This window comes from Xenia sp. Carnegie-2017, unplaced genomic scaffold (assembly GCF_021976095.1).
Source record: "Xenia sp. Carnegie-2017 unplaced genomic scaffold, XeniaSp_v1 HiC_scaffold_19, whole genome shotgun sequence".
NCBI classification, from domain to species: Eukaryota; Metazoa; Cnidaria; class Anthozoa; order Malacalcyonacea; family Xeniidae; genus Xenia; species Xenia sp. Carnegie-2017.
Genome location: NW_025813481.1, coordinates 6,133,501 through 6,145,434, shown reverse-complemented (window position 1 = coordinate 6,145,434; position 11,934 = coordinate 6,133,501). Strand labels below are relative to the sequence as shown.

At 37.5% G+C, this 11,934-nt stretch overlaps 1 protein-coding gene across 1 annotated transcript; it reads right to left on the bottom strand.

The window, feature by feature from the left end:
- Positions 1-10: 10 nt before the first annotated feature.
- Positions 11-11,265, bottom strand: LOC124438956 (ankyrin repeat domain-containing protein 17-like). The gene is made up of 33 exons (XM_046989149.1): positions 10,992-11,265; positions 9,767-9,911; positions 8,913-9,077; positions 8,713-8,844; positions 8,459-8,626; positions 8,125-8,358; positions 7,961-8,055; positions 7,812-7,859; positions 7,603-7,724; positions 7,469-7,536; positions 7,285-7,386; positions 7,128-7,217; positions 6,943-7,052; positions 6,788-6,875; positions 6,584-6,711; positions 5,807-6,119; positions 5,522-5,734; positions 5,245-5,457; positions 5,032-5,177; positions 4,607-4,963; positions 4,290-4,527; positions 4,018-4,217; positions 3,638-3,944; positions 3,391-3,535; positions 2,799-3,059; positions 2,561-2,713; positions 1,274-2,493; positions 1,153-1,197; positions 887-1,089; positions 734-805; positions 357-614; positions 229-264; positions 11-137 (listed from the first exon to the last, which is right to left on the bottom strand). Exons 1-32 carry the CDS (start codon positions 11,121-11,123, stop codon positions 232-234), a joined length of 6,204 nt encoding a protein of 2,067 aa, XP_046845105.1. The 5' UTR covers positions 11,124-11,265; the 3' UTR covers positions 11-137; positions 229-231.
- Positions 11,266-11,934: the final 669 nt, after the last annotated feature.

Sequence of the window (11,934 nt, the reverse complement as noted above, 5' to 3'; positions counted from 1 at the left end):
CGATCATTCATTAAAGTTTCGTTTGAATTTTATCTGGGTATTCTGGCAATACAGTGTTCATGTTACATGTTTATGATAATACTGTTAAATACCATCAACCAACAAAACAACAAAATCTACGAACAAAAACTCAGCATCTGCAAAACACAAAGAATGTTTGTTACAGATCGTAATCGACGTCCTTATTGTAAAAAGAAGAACAAAATCAAAAATTTCATGAAACTTTACCTTCTAAATGGCCGTTCTGCTCCAAGCATTCCACATCTACACAGCAATAAAAATAGCATTTAAACTTCGAAATTCAAAAATAAAATAAAATAAAACATAAAACTTTTGATATATTTTTTGAAACCTACCCCAGTACCATGACCACCATTATACGTCTCCGGTCGATTTGGAATTGAACCATTTGGTAAAGCGTGAGGCTGCAATACAGAACGCTGTGGAAGTGGTTGCCTCCAGTGAAAATTTGTTCGCACAGGAGGGCGTACCGTACGTGGATAGGCTAGTCGTAATGTAGTTTGCCTAACATCCGCCGGACGAATCATTTCGTTTCTGAACTGTGCAGAATTGTATGTTCGTCGTATGAAGCCCAACAGCTTGTTACTAGGACCCTGAAAAAAGCAGATGTTTCAGATAAATTTTGAAAAAAAAAATAAAATAATAATTTTAATCGACAAAACAGTTTTCAACGCAGATTTGTACATGAGCAAAGCCTGCTGTTGATAACTACCTTTGGTAAACCAATTTCAGCATAGTCTGTTTCGTTCATCAACAGTAAAGCTTCCAGATCGATTTCATTTTTCTAAAATATATATAATAAGAAATGCAAATGTTTTATTCTAAAATTATGAATACAATAAATACAGACGCTTTTTTGACGAACCTGAAACAGAACGAGATAATTGGAGAGGCCAAGTCTATCCAAAAACTCCTGAAGACCATCAATGGGACGAGCGACTGACGAAATTGCCGAGGAGGGAATGGGTCTAGGTGATGTAGACGTATCCAAAGCAACCAATGATGGCGAAGGCATTCCATGATGGTTGTCAAGCGATGCAGACGGCCAAGCTGAAGACGGTGACGTATCTGAGGAATAGGACAAACCATTAGTCATAAGAATCGTAAAATTAACGGAGTTTATCTACTTACTGGGATAGTAACTCCACACGCTATTCGTAGTTCCACCAGAACCCTCTAAAAAGAGAAATAAAAAGCTTTTTAAAATTTGCTCATTGAAATCAATAAATTCTACTAGTGCTACAATTCTCACCAGTGGAAATGAGAGGGGGTACACCAGTCAACGTTGGCGAAGGACTAGTATTGGTTCTACGATGAGCTCTCTCTGTTCCTATTGGTTGAATAGGTTTCTCTTCTATAGTTGTTGTCATGCTTGCTGGTGGTGATGGTGTATTCACCACAGGTGAGCAGCTCGAGCTGGGTGAAGTGCTAGACGCGATAGGTGGAGATACTTCGTGAGGAAGGGGTTTGAATATTCCTCCAGATGTAGCAACAGACAGCGGTTGAGTAAAATCCATGTTTACCCCCAAAGCATTCATTGTTGACTCCTCAATGTCATGATTTGTCTTCGGGTAATAACTCTCGTTCCAAACGATAGGACTTCGAGTTTGACAAACCTGTGACAATATATTGGTGATAGCAGGAGGAAGTGGTGTACCACTCATTCCATCATTCAACGACGTAATCCCTGACGATTGCTCACAAACTGTAGGTACTACACCACCTGCAACGTTAGAGTAACTGAGCTGCTTTGAGCTACGATACTCAGACGACGCAGTGACACGAGTTGTTGACGAAGTTATCCCGACGGTTGATGGCGTTACACGACTTGACAAGACGGTACCAGAACACGTGGTTATGTTGCTTTTTGATGATACAATGAGCTTGCCAGATGAAGAGCTTGATTTGGTTGTTTTGACTTGAGTAGTGGTAGTGGTGTTTTGGTAATTAGACGCCATCACACGATTGGTTGGTACTTTAGCTGAAGGTAATGATACATTTGAGAAATGAAGTTGCCTTGAAGAAGATGAACGGGAAGACAAGATTACGTGAGAAGAATTACTTGGTTCGACTTCCGAGACACTACTTCGTTTACTCGATGGTTGATCTGATATCCCGGATGTTTGGTAAGTTGGAGACGCCCACCGAGCATTTCCGGGAAGATGCGAACAGGACACAGCAACACCATGTGATCGAGACTTCTTTTCAGAGCGAGACACATCCCTGGACGATGTTACAACAGCAGTAGGATATGAAGTGTTACTTGAGGACAATGTACTACTAGCATTGCTCGATGAAACACGTGAAGAATCATGAACGGTGAAATGATTGCTAGCAGCCGGTATGTCGTAGGGACGATGAGAGGCCAAAGCTTGTTTACAACGTGGTATATGATCATTTATATCACATTCAGGATCCTTGATCAACGTGAGAATAAGATGATGAGCTTCTTTCGTTGCCTCCACAGCTCCCCTGTAAAGTAGAACAGTAGAAGTTATATATAAAGACATCATGAAGTATGGGAAAAAACCTATCATACTTTATGGTAACAGTGCATGTTCCAGTGGCTTTCTGATTGCTCGTATCAATATCGACATGCGCACCAGTTGCATCACGAATTGCGTTTACATTACAACCACCTCGACCAATAACACGACTTATCACGGATGAAGGAACAGAGAGTTTCTTCGATCTAAGAATTAAAATAAAAAAATCTTCAAAATACGCACAACATTAGCAACTAAAGTTCATCCGTTTCTCAAAATAATCCCCCGCACCTTCTGAGAACAACGTTCCATCCCTCTTCATGTTTCCTGACCCTCCTGGAACTAGGTGAAGATCTAATACGGCTATGTGAAGTTGAAGTAACCATGATGGGAACAGTGGTAGTTGTTAACGTCACTGTAACACATTGAGCAGCAGCTGTTGCTATAGTGATAGGTGATATATCACTTATACGAGCATTACTGCTATACATGGTTGAAGCGACTACTTTTGTGATCTCCGACGTAGTAACTGCGCTTTCTTTATCCACAAGTCTGCAACAAAAATATGCTGTCAACTTGCAATACATTTATTTGATAATTGTTTGATAGTTTGTGATACGAGAATTATCTTTCGATACAAAAAGGAAAGAACACTTAAGTAACATGGTGAATGTAAAAAGTAAAGCAAACATTGGTAAAAATGCATAGGACCCGAAAAACAAACAAACATTAGATTTAGACAACTTATGGTGAACCTATACTTCGTTTGTAATATTGTGAAAGCCTAGAACTCGCAATGAAAACATCTAATTGCAGAAAATATCTCTTGTGCATGAATATGCCTTATTTTGGCTACGAATTAGACATTTCTAAATGAACGTACTTGCTCGATGCATTTGCAGTGAGAGAAGCAGTTGTAATGGCAATACTAGAAAGTGTATTCATCTCTTCTTTCTTCACAATTTCTTCACTAGGACTCAATGAATCATTCAACGACTCAATCATACAGGAACTTTCATCCACCGTATCTAAAGAAATAAGACGATCGCGAAATTGCAGATGGACAAACCATCACGTTATTTTTCTTTCACTTCGATATCTCTAAACAAAAAATCCTAAACCAATCTTACTTTGATTTCTCTCTTTCTCGTTAACATTATCACTTTGTTCTGTTACAACGACATCTTCATCTTCCTCGCCATCTTCTTCCTTTTCTGCCATCTTGTCGTTCTCTTCCTTCCCGGCCATCTTATTCTTCTTTTTCTTTTTCTTCTTCTCGCGTCTCCTTGCAGCTGCTTGCTTCTTAACTTCTTCCCTTTCTTTCTCCATGTCAACTTCTTGAAGCAAAATCGATGCATTCTTAGCTGCTTCCTTTTCTTGCAGGTCTTTTGCATGACGTATAACACACATACACTGCTGACATTTCTTCAAAAGCTCCTACACGAGAAGACACATGTCAACGTAAAATCCAGTAGTAAATCGCGTTTGTTTATCAGACTAGACGACCCACCTTATCATTTAGTAAGGTCGAGATGAATCGGGCCGAGTCGGATTCTGACGGAAACTGAGTGACATGACGTACAATCCACTTGACAGTTTTCACGTGTCCTTTCCGGAACGCTGCCATAAGGACTGAAACTTTGCGATTATCTTGACTATTAACATCTGCACCATACCGAGCAAGCAGTTGGCACACTTCCTGATGACCTCCTAAAAATAATTCAAACATTACATACTACTACAGAGTACTCGCAACAACGAATACATCGAGAGAAAATTTACCATTAGCTGCCAACCAAAGAGGTGTACTTCCTTTCTTGTTGCGTACTTCAACTAACGCACCACGAGATAATAACAAATCACAGAACTTATGATGTCCCTTGTCAGCGGCAATTGTAAGTGCAGTGTCACGTGACGAAGGTACCGGCGGTGCGTTTACGTCAGCACCTTTGTCAAGTAAAACTTTGCCAACGTCAACATAGCCACCTGAAGCAGCTTCCATGAGCGGTGTCAATCCAGTCTGAACAAAATAAAACAGTTGCGTGAAACAGAGAAAAGGACTGTCAAGTTATTCATTACACGATGTGTACTGTAAATACCTTAGCACGATGCTCGATATTTGCCCTTCTCTCTACTAACAAACTGACCACTTCATGTCTGCCTTGAAAGCAGGCAAGTGTCAACGCTGTGTTTCGATTGGTTTCGATTTGAGCGTTGATGTCAGCTCCCATGTCTAACAGAAGTTTAACTGTGGCAGCATGGCCGTTCATTGACGCTAGCATTAGTGGCGATATACCAAGTTTACTACCAGTACGAGAATTGATCTCCGCTCCATTAGCGAGGAGAATCTTTACAATCCCGATGTAACCACCTGAAGCAGCCAGACTCAATGGAGTATAATCTGAAACATTACGATGTTCAAAATTCGCCTTTCCTCCAATCAGTACTTCAACAGCCTGCAAAAATATAGACAAAATCATATTAAGACAGATCAAGAAAATCCTTTCAGAAAAAAGTACATTACTTCTTGACGACCACCAGAACATGCCAAAGATAATGCAGTATCCTTAGTACGATCCGATTGTGCTTCTATTTCTGCCTTATTGTCTAACAGCAACTGAACCGTTGAAGCATGACCAGCTGTAGCGGCCAAAATAAGTGGTGTACATCCTAGAAAATACCAAAGTTAAAACAAAAACATTCTTAGCCTTGTAACAACACACACACACACACTAACCCTTCTTATCCTTATGTTCCAATACAGCACCACGCTCCAGTAACAATTTTACGAGATCATCGTGTCCACCAGCAGCAGCTACTGATAATGCAGTATCGTGATTGCTGTCGGTTTGCTGCTCGATGTCAATCACAGGCACAGGTGATGGCGTTGGTGTCAGTGGCATTGAAGACGGACCGGAAAACCCATTATGGGAACCTTCGTCTGAGTGTCCTGAACAATGAAAAACATTAGAAAAATTTCCAAAGAAATCTTGAACTGTAATTACTCTACAAACCAGAAAAAGCACTACCAAGACTACCACGATCGTCGCTTCCTTCAGAATCCTCGTCATCTCCAATGCTATTTACCTCAGCAGGAGCGGCTTCTAATCGAAATGGTAATGGAGGAGAGTTTTCAAGAGCCTCAGTCCTAGCACGAGCTAGTTTAGCCTCAATATGTTGCTGTTCCTCCGGTAAAGGTATCTCACGTCCCAACTCCGTAAGGAAGTCTACAAAAATACATAAAAAATATAGTACTTCTTCACTAATAATAACTATATAATAATTATTCTTTCACATACTGTTCGTAAAAAAGTCCATTTTATCGTCCGTCATTTGTAAATTAGTAGAAAGGAGACCTGGTGAAACCATGATGGATGACGAGGATAAAAAATCAGCGTGGGCATTGTTTAGACCAAGAAGGGGTAAGTTAGGATCTAGTTGATCTAATGAGTGTACTGGAGGTACACGTGGTGGAGAAGAGGGTGACGATGGTGGTTGGATTGCTGTAAAACGGTATTGTGAATTGTTTCCATGTAAGGGCGTATCCATAAGAAATTTGGCTACGGTCGTATGACCTCCTTTACATGCTTCAAAAAGCATTGTTGAATTGTCCTAAAATACTTTTCATTATTAGTGTTGAGAAGGTTGATTTCTTAACAAAATAACATACAGTGTGTATCAAAAAAATATATGAACAATTGGAACAACATTGTTAAATTCATCAGCGCGCAAGAATGGAATGGATGGATAGACTTCTGATGGCTCATATCACAATAAAATTGTCACCTATTATAAACATTTTTACGATAAAATTATGTTAAAGAAAAGCAATTTTGAAATACTTGCACACAAAAAATAAAACAGCTAAAAAGCAAGTGGAAGACATAGGGTTAAATTATGGCACAAGTTGTTCAAAATAAGAAAATTTTAGAAAATTTGGCTAAAGAGTATGGAAAGGCTGTGGCTTTAAAATAGCGGATTATTTTGGATTTATCGTTTTCAAATGAACTTAGCGACGTTTGCCTAACTTTTTAGTTTTTTTATGCACCATGTATTTACTGATATATGATATGAACCTTTAATATGTGATCAGCTTTGGCACCATGAGCAAGAAGTAACTCAACAACAGCAAGATAACCGCCAGCACAAGCCAAAGACAACACTGTATGATCATTGCTTGTTGTAGCACGATTCACATCAGCTCCTGTGAAGAAAACACCAACAATTTTATAAATTTCAATCATTTTTTTAACACACGTTATAGCTACATAACAAAATACCTCGTGAAATGAGAAACTGCACAGTACAAAGATGACCAGCTCTGGACGCTTTCATTAAAGGCGTCCGTCCACCCTCCGATTTATGTTCCTGAAAATAAAAACTAATTCAATCAAACTACATAAAAATGACTGATAACACACGATAGTGTACCCACCAATTCAGCTCCGACTTCTAAAAGAATATCTGCAACATCCGTATGACCATTCTCACATGCAAACGACAATGGAGTATCACCTGTTGCTGTCGTCGAGTTTACATCAGCTCCTGTGGTATGTTAGTCAAAATTTAAAAAGTAAATAATAAAACATAGACAAGTATTAACTCACATACTCTACAAACCTTTTTCCAAAAGAAATTTCACTAAATCAACATGACCTTCCTGTGCAGCTTCCATAAGCGGTGTTGACGAGCCTTGCTCGATATTTGCTCCTGTTTACAAAAAACAATTATTGCAGTACATCAACCGATGATAAATGGGAGATTCGTGTGTGTGTACCTCGTTCTAACAAGAAACTTGCCACATCAAGGAAACCTCCACAACACGTTAAACTTAAAGCAGTTTCCTGTGTTTCATCAGTTTGAGCGTGAATATCGGCACCTTAAAAATGATTGTCTTACGTGAATGAAGTACAAGAGTTCACAAAGAGCACGTATGTGTGCAGTAGCTAATTATTAAGTACCTTTATCAAGTAAGAGAGCGACCATATCAAGATGGCCTTCTCTTGCTGCTTCCATAAGAGGTGTATAACTAAAAATGAATATGCAATGTATCAATTATAGAATAGAAAATTAAAACTGTCGTTTCATAACTCACCCTTCATCGTTGACTTCTTCCAGAAAAGCGTCACGTTCGATGAGAAGAGAAGCGAGTTCAACATGTCCGCCACATGCAGCAAGTGTCAACGGTGATTCAAAACTGTCGGCAGGCATGTTCACCTGCAAATCATAAAGTTTACATGTGTACTAAACAACCAACTGTGTGATCATTTAAAAACAAAGAAAACAACGTTGGTTAAAACATACTTCTGCACCATGGTCCAATAAAAGACGAGCAACCTCAACATGACCATCCTATAATCACAATAATATATAATATGAATATATTAAATAATTACACTTGCTATTAATGCCTTTCTATCAACTAATGACTTAAACAAAGATGTTTACGAGACCATTGATGCTTCCATTAGAGCTGTATGCATTTCATCAGTTTTATGTTCTTGATCAGCACCGGCACCAAGAAGAAACTTCACCATATTAACATGACCTTCAATGAACATTGAAAGTAAATGAAAAGAACTTCTTTTACTTTCATCATTAATTGAAATAATCAAACCTTTATAGCATGCTAATGTTAGAGCACTTTCTTTGAACTCGTTTGAATGAGAATTTATACATGCTCCCCTTTCAAGCAATAGCTTTGCAACATTAACATGTCCTCCACTTGCTGCCTCCATCAATGGTGTATGACCATTCTCGTTATGAGACTCAATCTCTGCACCATGATCAAGTAAAACTTTCACAACGTCCTCGTAACCTCCGCAACAAGCATAGATCAAGGCCGAGTTACCTTAAAAAAAATTTAGAGTGAGAATAACCATGAGAGTAGAACAGTAAACAAAATGTAAATTGAAATGACTAGATGATAATAATTAAATTTATTTACATACCTGCCTGGGATTGAGCATTCACATCCGCTCCACGATCAAGAAGTAGATGAACAATATCCAAAAATCCACCACTTGATGCTTCCATGAGTGGTGTACAATCGCCCTTACTCCCTCGGTCATCCACCCCAGCATTCATAGCAAGCAATACTTGTGCAAGCTCACAGTAACCTTAATGATAAGATAACAATCACTGATCTTATCAAAGCACCAATAATTGTTTATTTCAGTTTTGGCTTTATTTCATATTTTTTTACCTGCAGAACAAGCCAAAGACAAGAGGCTTTCTCCTTCATCAGTAGAATCATGGACACTCCATCCTTGTTCAAGAAGTTTACGAACAGCATTGACATTACCTTCAAGACAAGCACTAGCCAGACTGTGAATACCTACAAAACAAGAATCTATCTTCATATTTAATGTAAAAGGCATGATTCTCAACGTAACTATTGTTTACCAGTGTCTGTTGTATGACTAGGTGATGAAGGAACACCGTTATTCTGCGTTCTCATTCTCGTAAGAGCAGCTGCAGCCTCATCCAAAGCACTGCTTACAGATGAAGTAAGCCTACGCAATACATCTGGATCAGCAAATGCCTTACCATCAGCCAACTTTGCAACACCTGAAAAAGATCACAAATAAAGGTTAAATGATCACAAAGTAATAGAATTAAGATTATAGTAGGATAATCTCATCTTCCAAGAGATAAGTTAGGGGAAATAAAAAACAAACCATCATTAAGCAAGGCTCAAAATAACATCCATTCAATGACAGGCTAAAAATTCCTGTGTTTGCTCTTTTAATTAAGTGCTGTGTGAACTTGGATAGAAGGCTTCATTTCCATTTTTATGAAGTTTTCTGACTGGATTTTTTAGCTCATTCATCAACACTTAATTATTATTTGTGAGTAAGCCAATTTTAAAATATGAAGCTTTGAAAAGCAATATATGTTGTAAAGAAATGTGTTGTAATAATTATTAAAATCTAACATGAGAATCACAAGTCTCAAAAAACATAAGTACCAGGTTAAAAACTGACTTAGACTAAGCTAAAATGAAGTTGAAAAGTCATCTTGAAAAGACATTTTGGTTGTTGTTTTGAGCCTCAAGTGATTAAGACACAGTTAACCTAACCCTAACCTTATCACGTACCTACATACCCTATATTTATAATATGTAGAGTAGTCTTATTTCTCCACCTTGTCTGGGAAACATTGGGACTCAAGAGAAAACAAAACTCACTCTTTCCCTTGCAAGCATACATTAAATGTATACATATTTATCATACACATCCACATAAAACATCACCTACCTGCAGCTTCTAATAGAGCTTCAAGTCTGGCTTGTGTATCAGGATCAATTTTAGTCTGCACATCATTAGCATTTCCTGTTGATCCATTGGGCAATTTAAGTTTTGATGTCAAGAAGTCTTGTTTTCCTCTGAGAATATACTCCAACTGAAAAATAAACTTACATTTTTAACATCTGACAATGAGAGACTAAATTTTAACAGATAAACACCACATAAACCTTGGACTAAAAATAATTCACTCGACAATGATAAGTGTTCACTAAGACTATAACTATTTTACTACAATTTAGAATTAGTGAAGTGAACAAAGCTTGTTTTTTGAGTTGGTGCTATAAGAGCATACTGTCAGAACAGATATAACAGTTTGCCAATGCAAGTTATTAAAACCTTGTTGTTGATTAACAGAAAACAGCAAAAAGTACAGTATATAAGACATTTATGGATATCGTCTAATGTTTTGTTTCTACAATGACACAAATTAAAAATACTTCACCTAAACAAACATCAATTGCACTACAAACAATTGAAACAAAAGCAATTTGAAGTGTAATCTTTTAATAACATACCAACTTGAAAAAGTTGATAACTACTTCTACCTAGCTACTGAGCAGTTAAAATATAACAATGAATTTCAACAATCTATTTTCTCCAACATACATAACCTTGATGAAATTTTAAATAATACTGTATTTGAAATTTACTAAATTGAAAACGTTGAAAAAGTTTTAAAGTCATGAAAAGTCATGATCTGGGTAACTGTTGTTAAAACTCAAAAATTTAATATATAAATATGCTCATCATATTTATGGAAAGAAACTCATTAAAATGTTAAAGACAGGCAGGGAAAATTGTGTCAAGATGTTCAAACTACAGAGAATAATTGTTCTTTGCTCTCTCGTTCATTAAAATTCAAAAGAGGTATTGTATAGTCATGTGTTTATATTTCACAAATATTATACATACAAAATTCTTTAAAACTTCATGCGAAACAAAAACGTTTTCAAATGAAATCCTCATTACTTAAAACACACATCAAACGAAGCATAAGATCGCAATAACACCGGTTCAATATGATCAATAAAAATCTCATATGAACAAATTTTAATTGAAGCATTGAACATATATCACTTTCTTTCAAAAGAAATTTCTCATTTATTCATCAAAAATTGTTGAAAGTTTTAGCATCATAAAAATTTTGTTTAAAAATAAAAAATTCAATAACTACCGCAGCTTCCTCGTCAATATCTTCATCAACGTCAGACGAGTCGGACACACAAGGCGAATGCCCGTGAGCTTGGCCTTGCAAGATTACGGGGCCATTTTTCACTGCATTGACTTCTTCCTGCCCCTTTGACATTTCGTTGGTTAAAATAGAAAAATAGTTATTTTATATTTCATTTTATAAGAGACAGAAATAAAATCCCTAAGAGCGTAAATAGTAATACACGTCCACTTTAGGATCTCAGATTTTAAATAGATCGGCGGCCATTACAATACATTTGGAGCTCCCGGATATACGGCTTCGCAACCGCGTCAATTCAACCACACAGCATGCGTGGTGTGCGCATACAACTCCGTGTACTTCTTTGCACCCGTTTATACCATTCTATACCAAACCCAAACAAACCACAGAACAAAAACATCACCATTTCTTTGCTAGCTTTCTCCATAAACACATATACTGTGAGCCCACACATGAAATAGAGACATGAATATTTCTTCTGTCTCACAGAACACTAACTGGCGTTTATATCCATATCACACTTCAGGGTGATTGAAGATCTTAAAATTCCAGGATTGTCGCGACGTTTCACAATTCACCAATTCACAATACATGCCAGCTAAACATCTTGTACACTTAGCATAACCATAGGAATGAGACATTGACAGTCTTGAGCCTTCCCCACCCCATTCACACATCCATCCCTAGCATCACCACTTTTTCCCCAAGATTAAGATTTTGCTAACATTTATACATTTTAGCTCAACTTCAGGCAAAGCAAGACGCAGTAAATTTGTTAAATATAAGTCGTAGCTTCCCCCTAGATTCAATTTTATTGCGCCGTCCCAGATTGCAAGAGGGAGGGTGTGGGAGAGTTGACAACAATGAGTGCAAATAGTCCTATGACAGATTCTAAAAATTCAAATATGCAGTAAATTATTAGATA

Bases quoted from the DNA above. Each gene is read 5' to 3' on its own strand.
- LOC124438956 (XM_046989149.1), bottom strand. From the start codon at position 11,123: ATGTCAAAGGGGCAGGAAGAAGTCAATGCAGTGAAAAATGGCCCCGTA. The intron at 9,912-10,991 runs GTAGTTATTGAA...TTTATTTTTCAG, and splicing joins ATATTGACGAGGAAGCTGCG to TTGGAGTATATTCTCAGAGG. The intron at 7,053-7,127 runs GTTTGTAGAGTA...AACATACCACAG, and splicing joins GAAATTTCTTTTGGAAAAAG to GAGCTGATGTAAACTCGACG.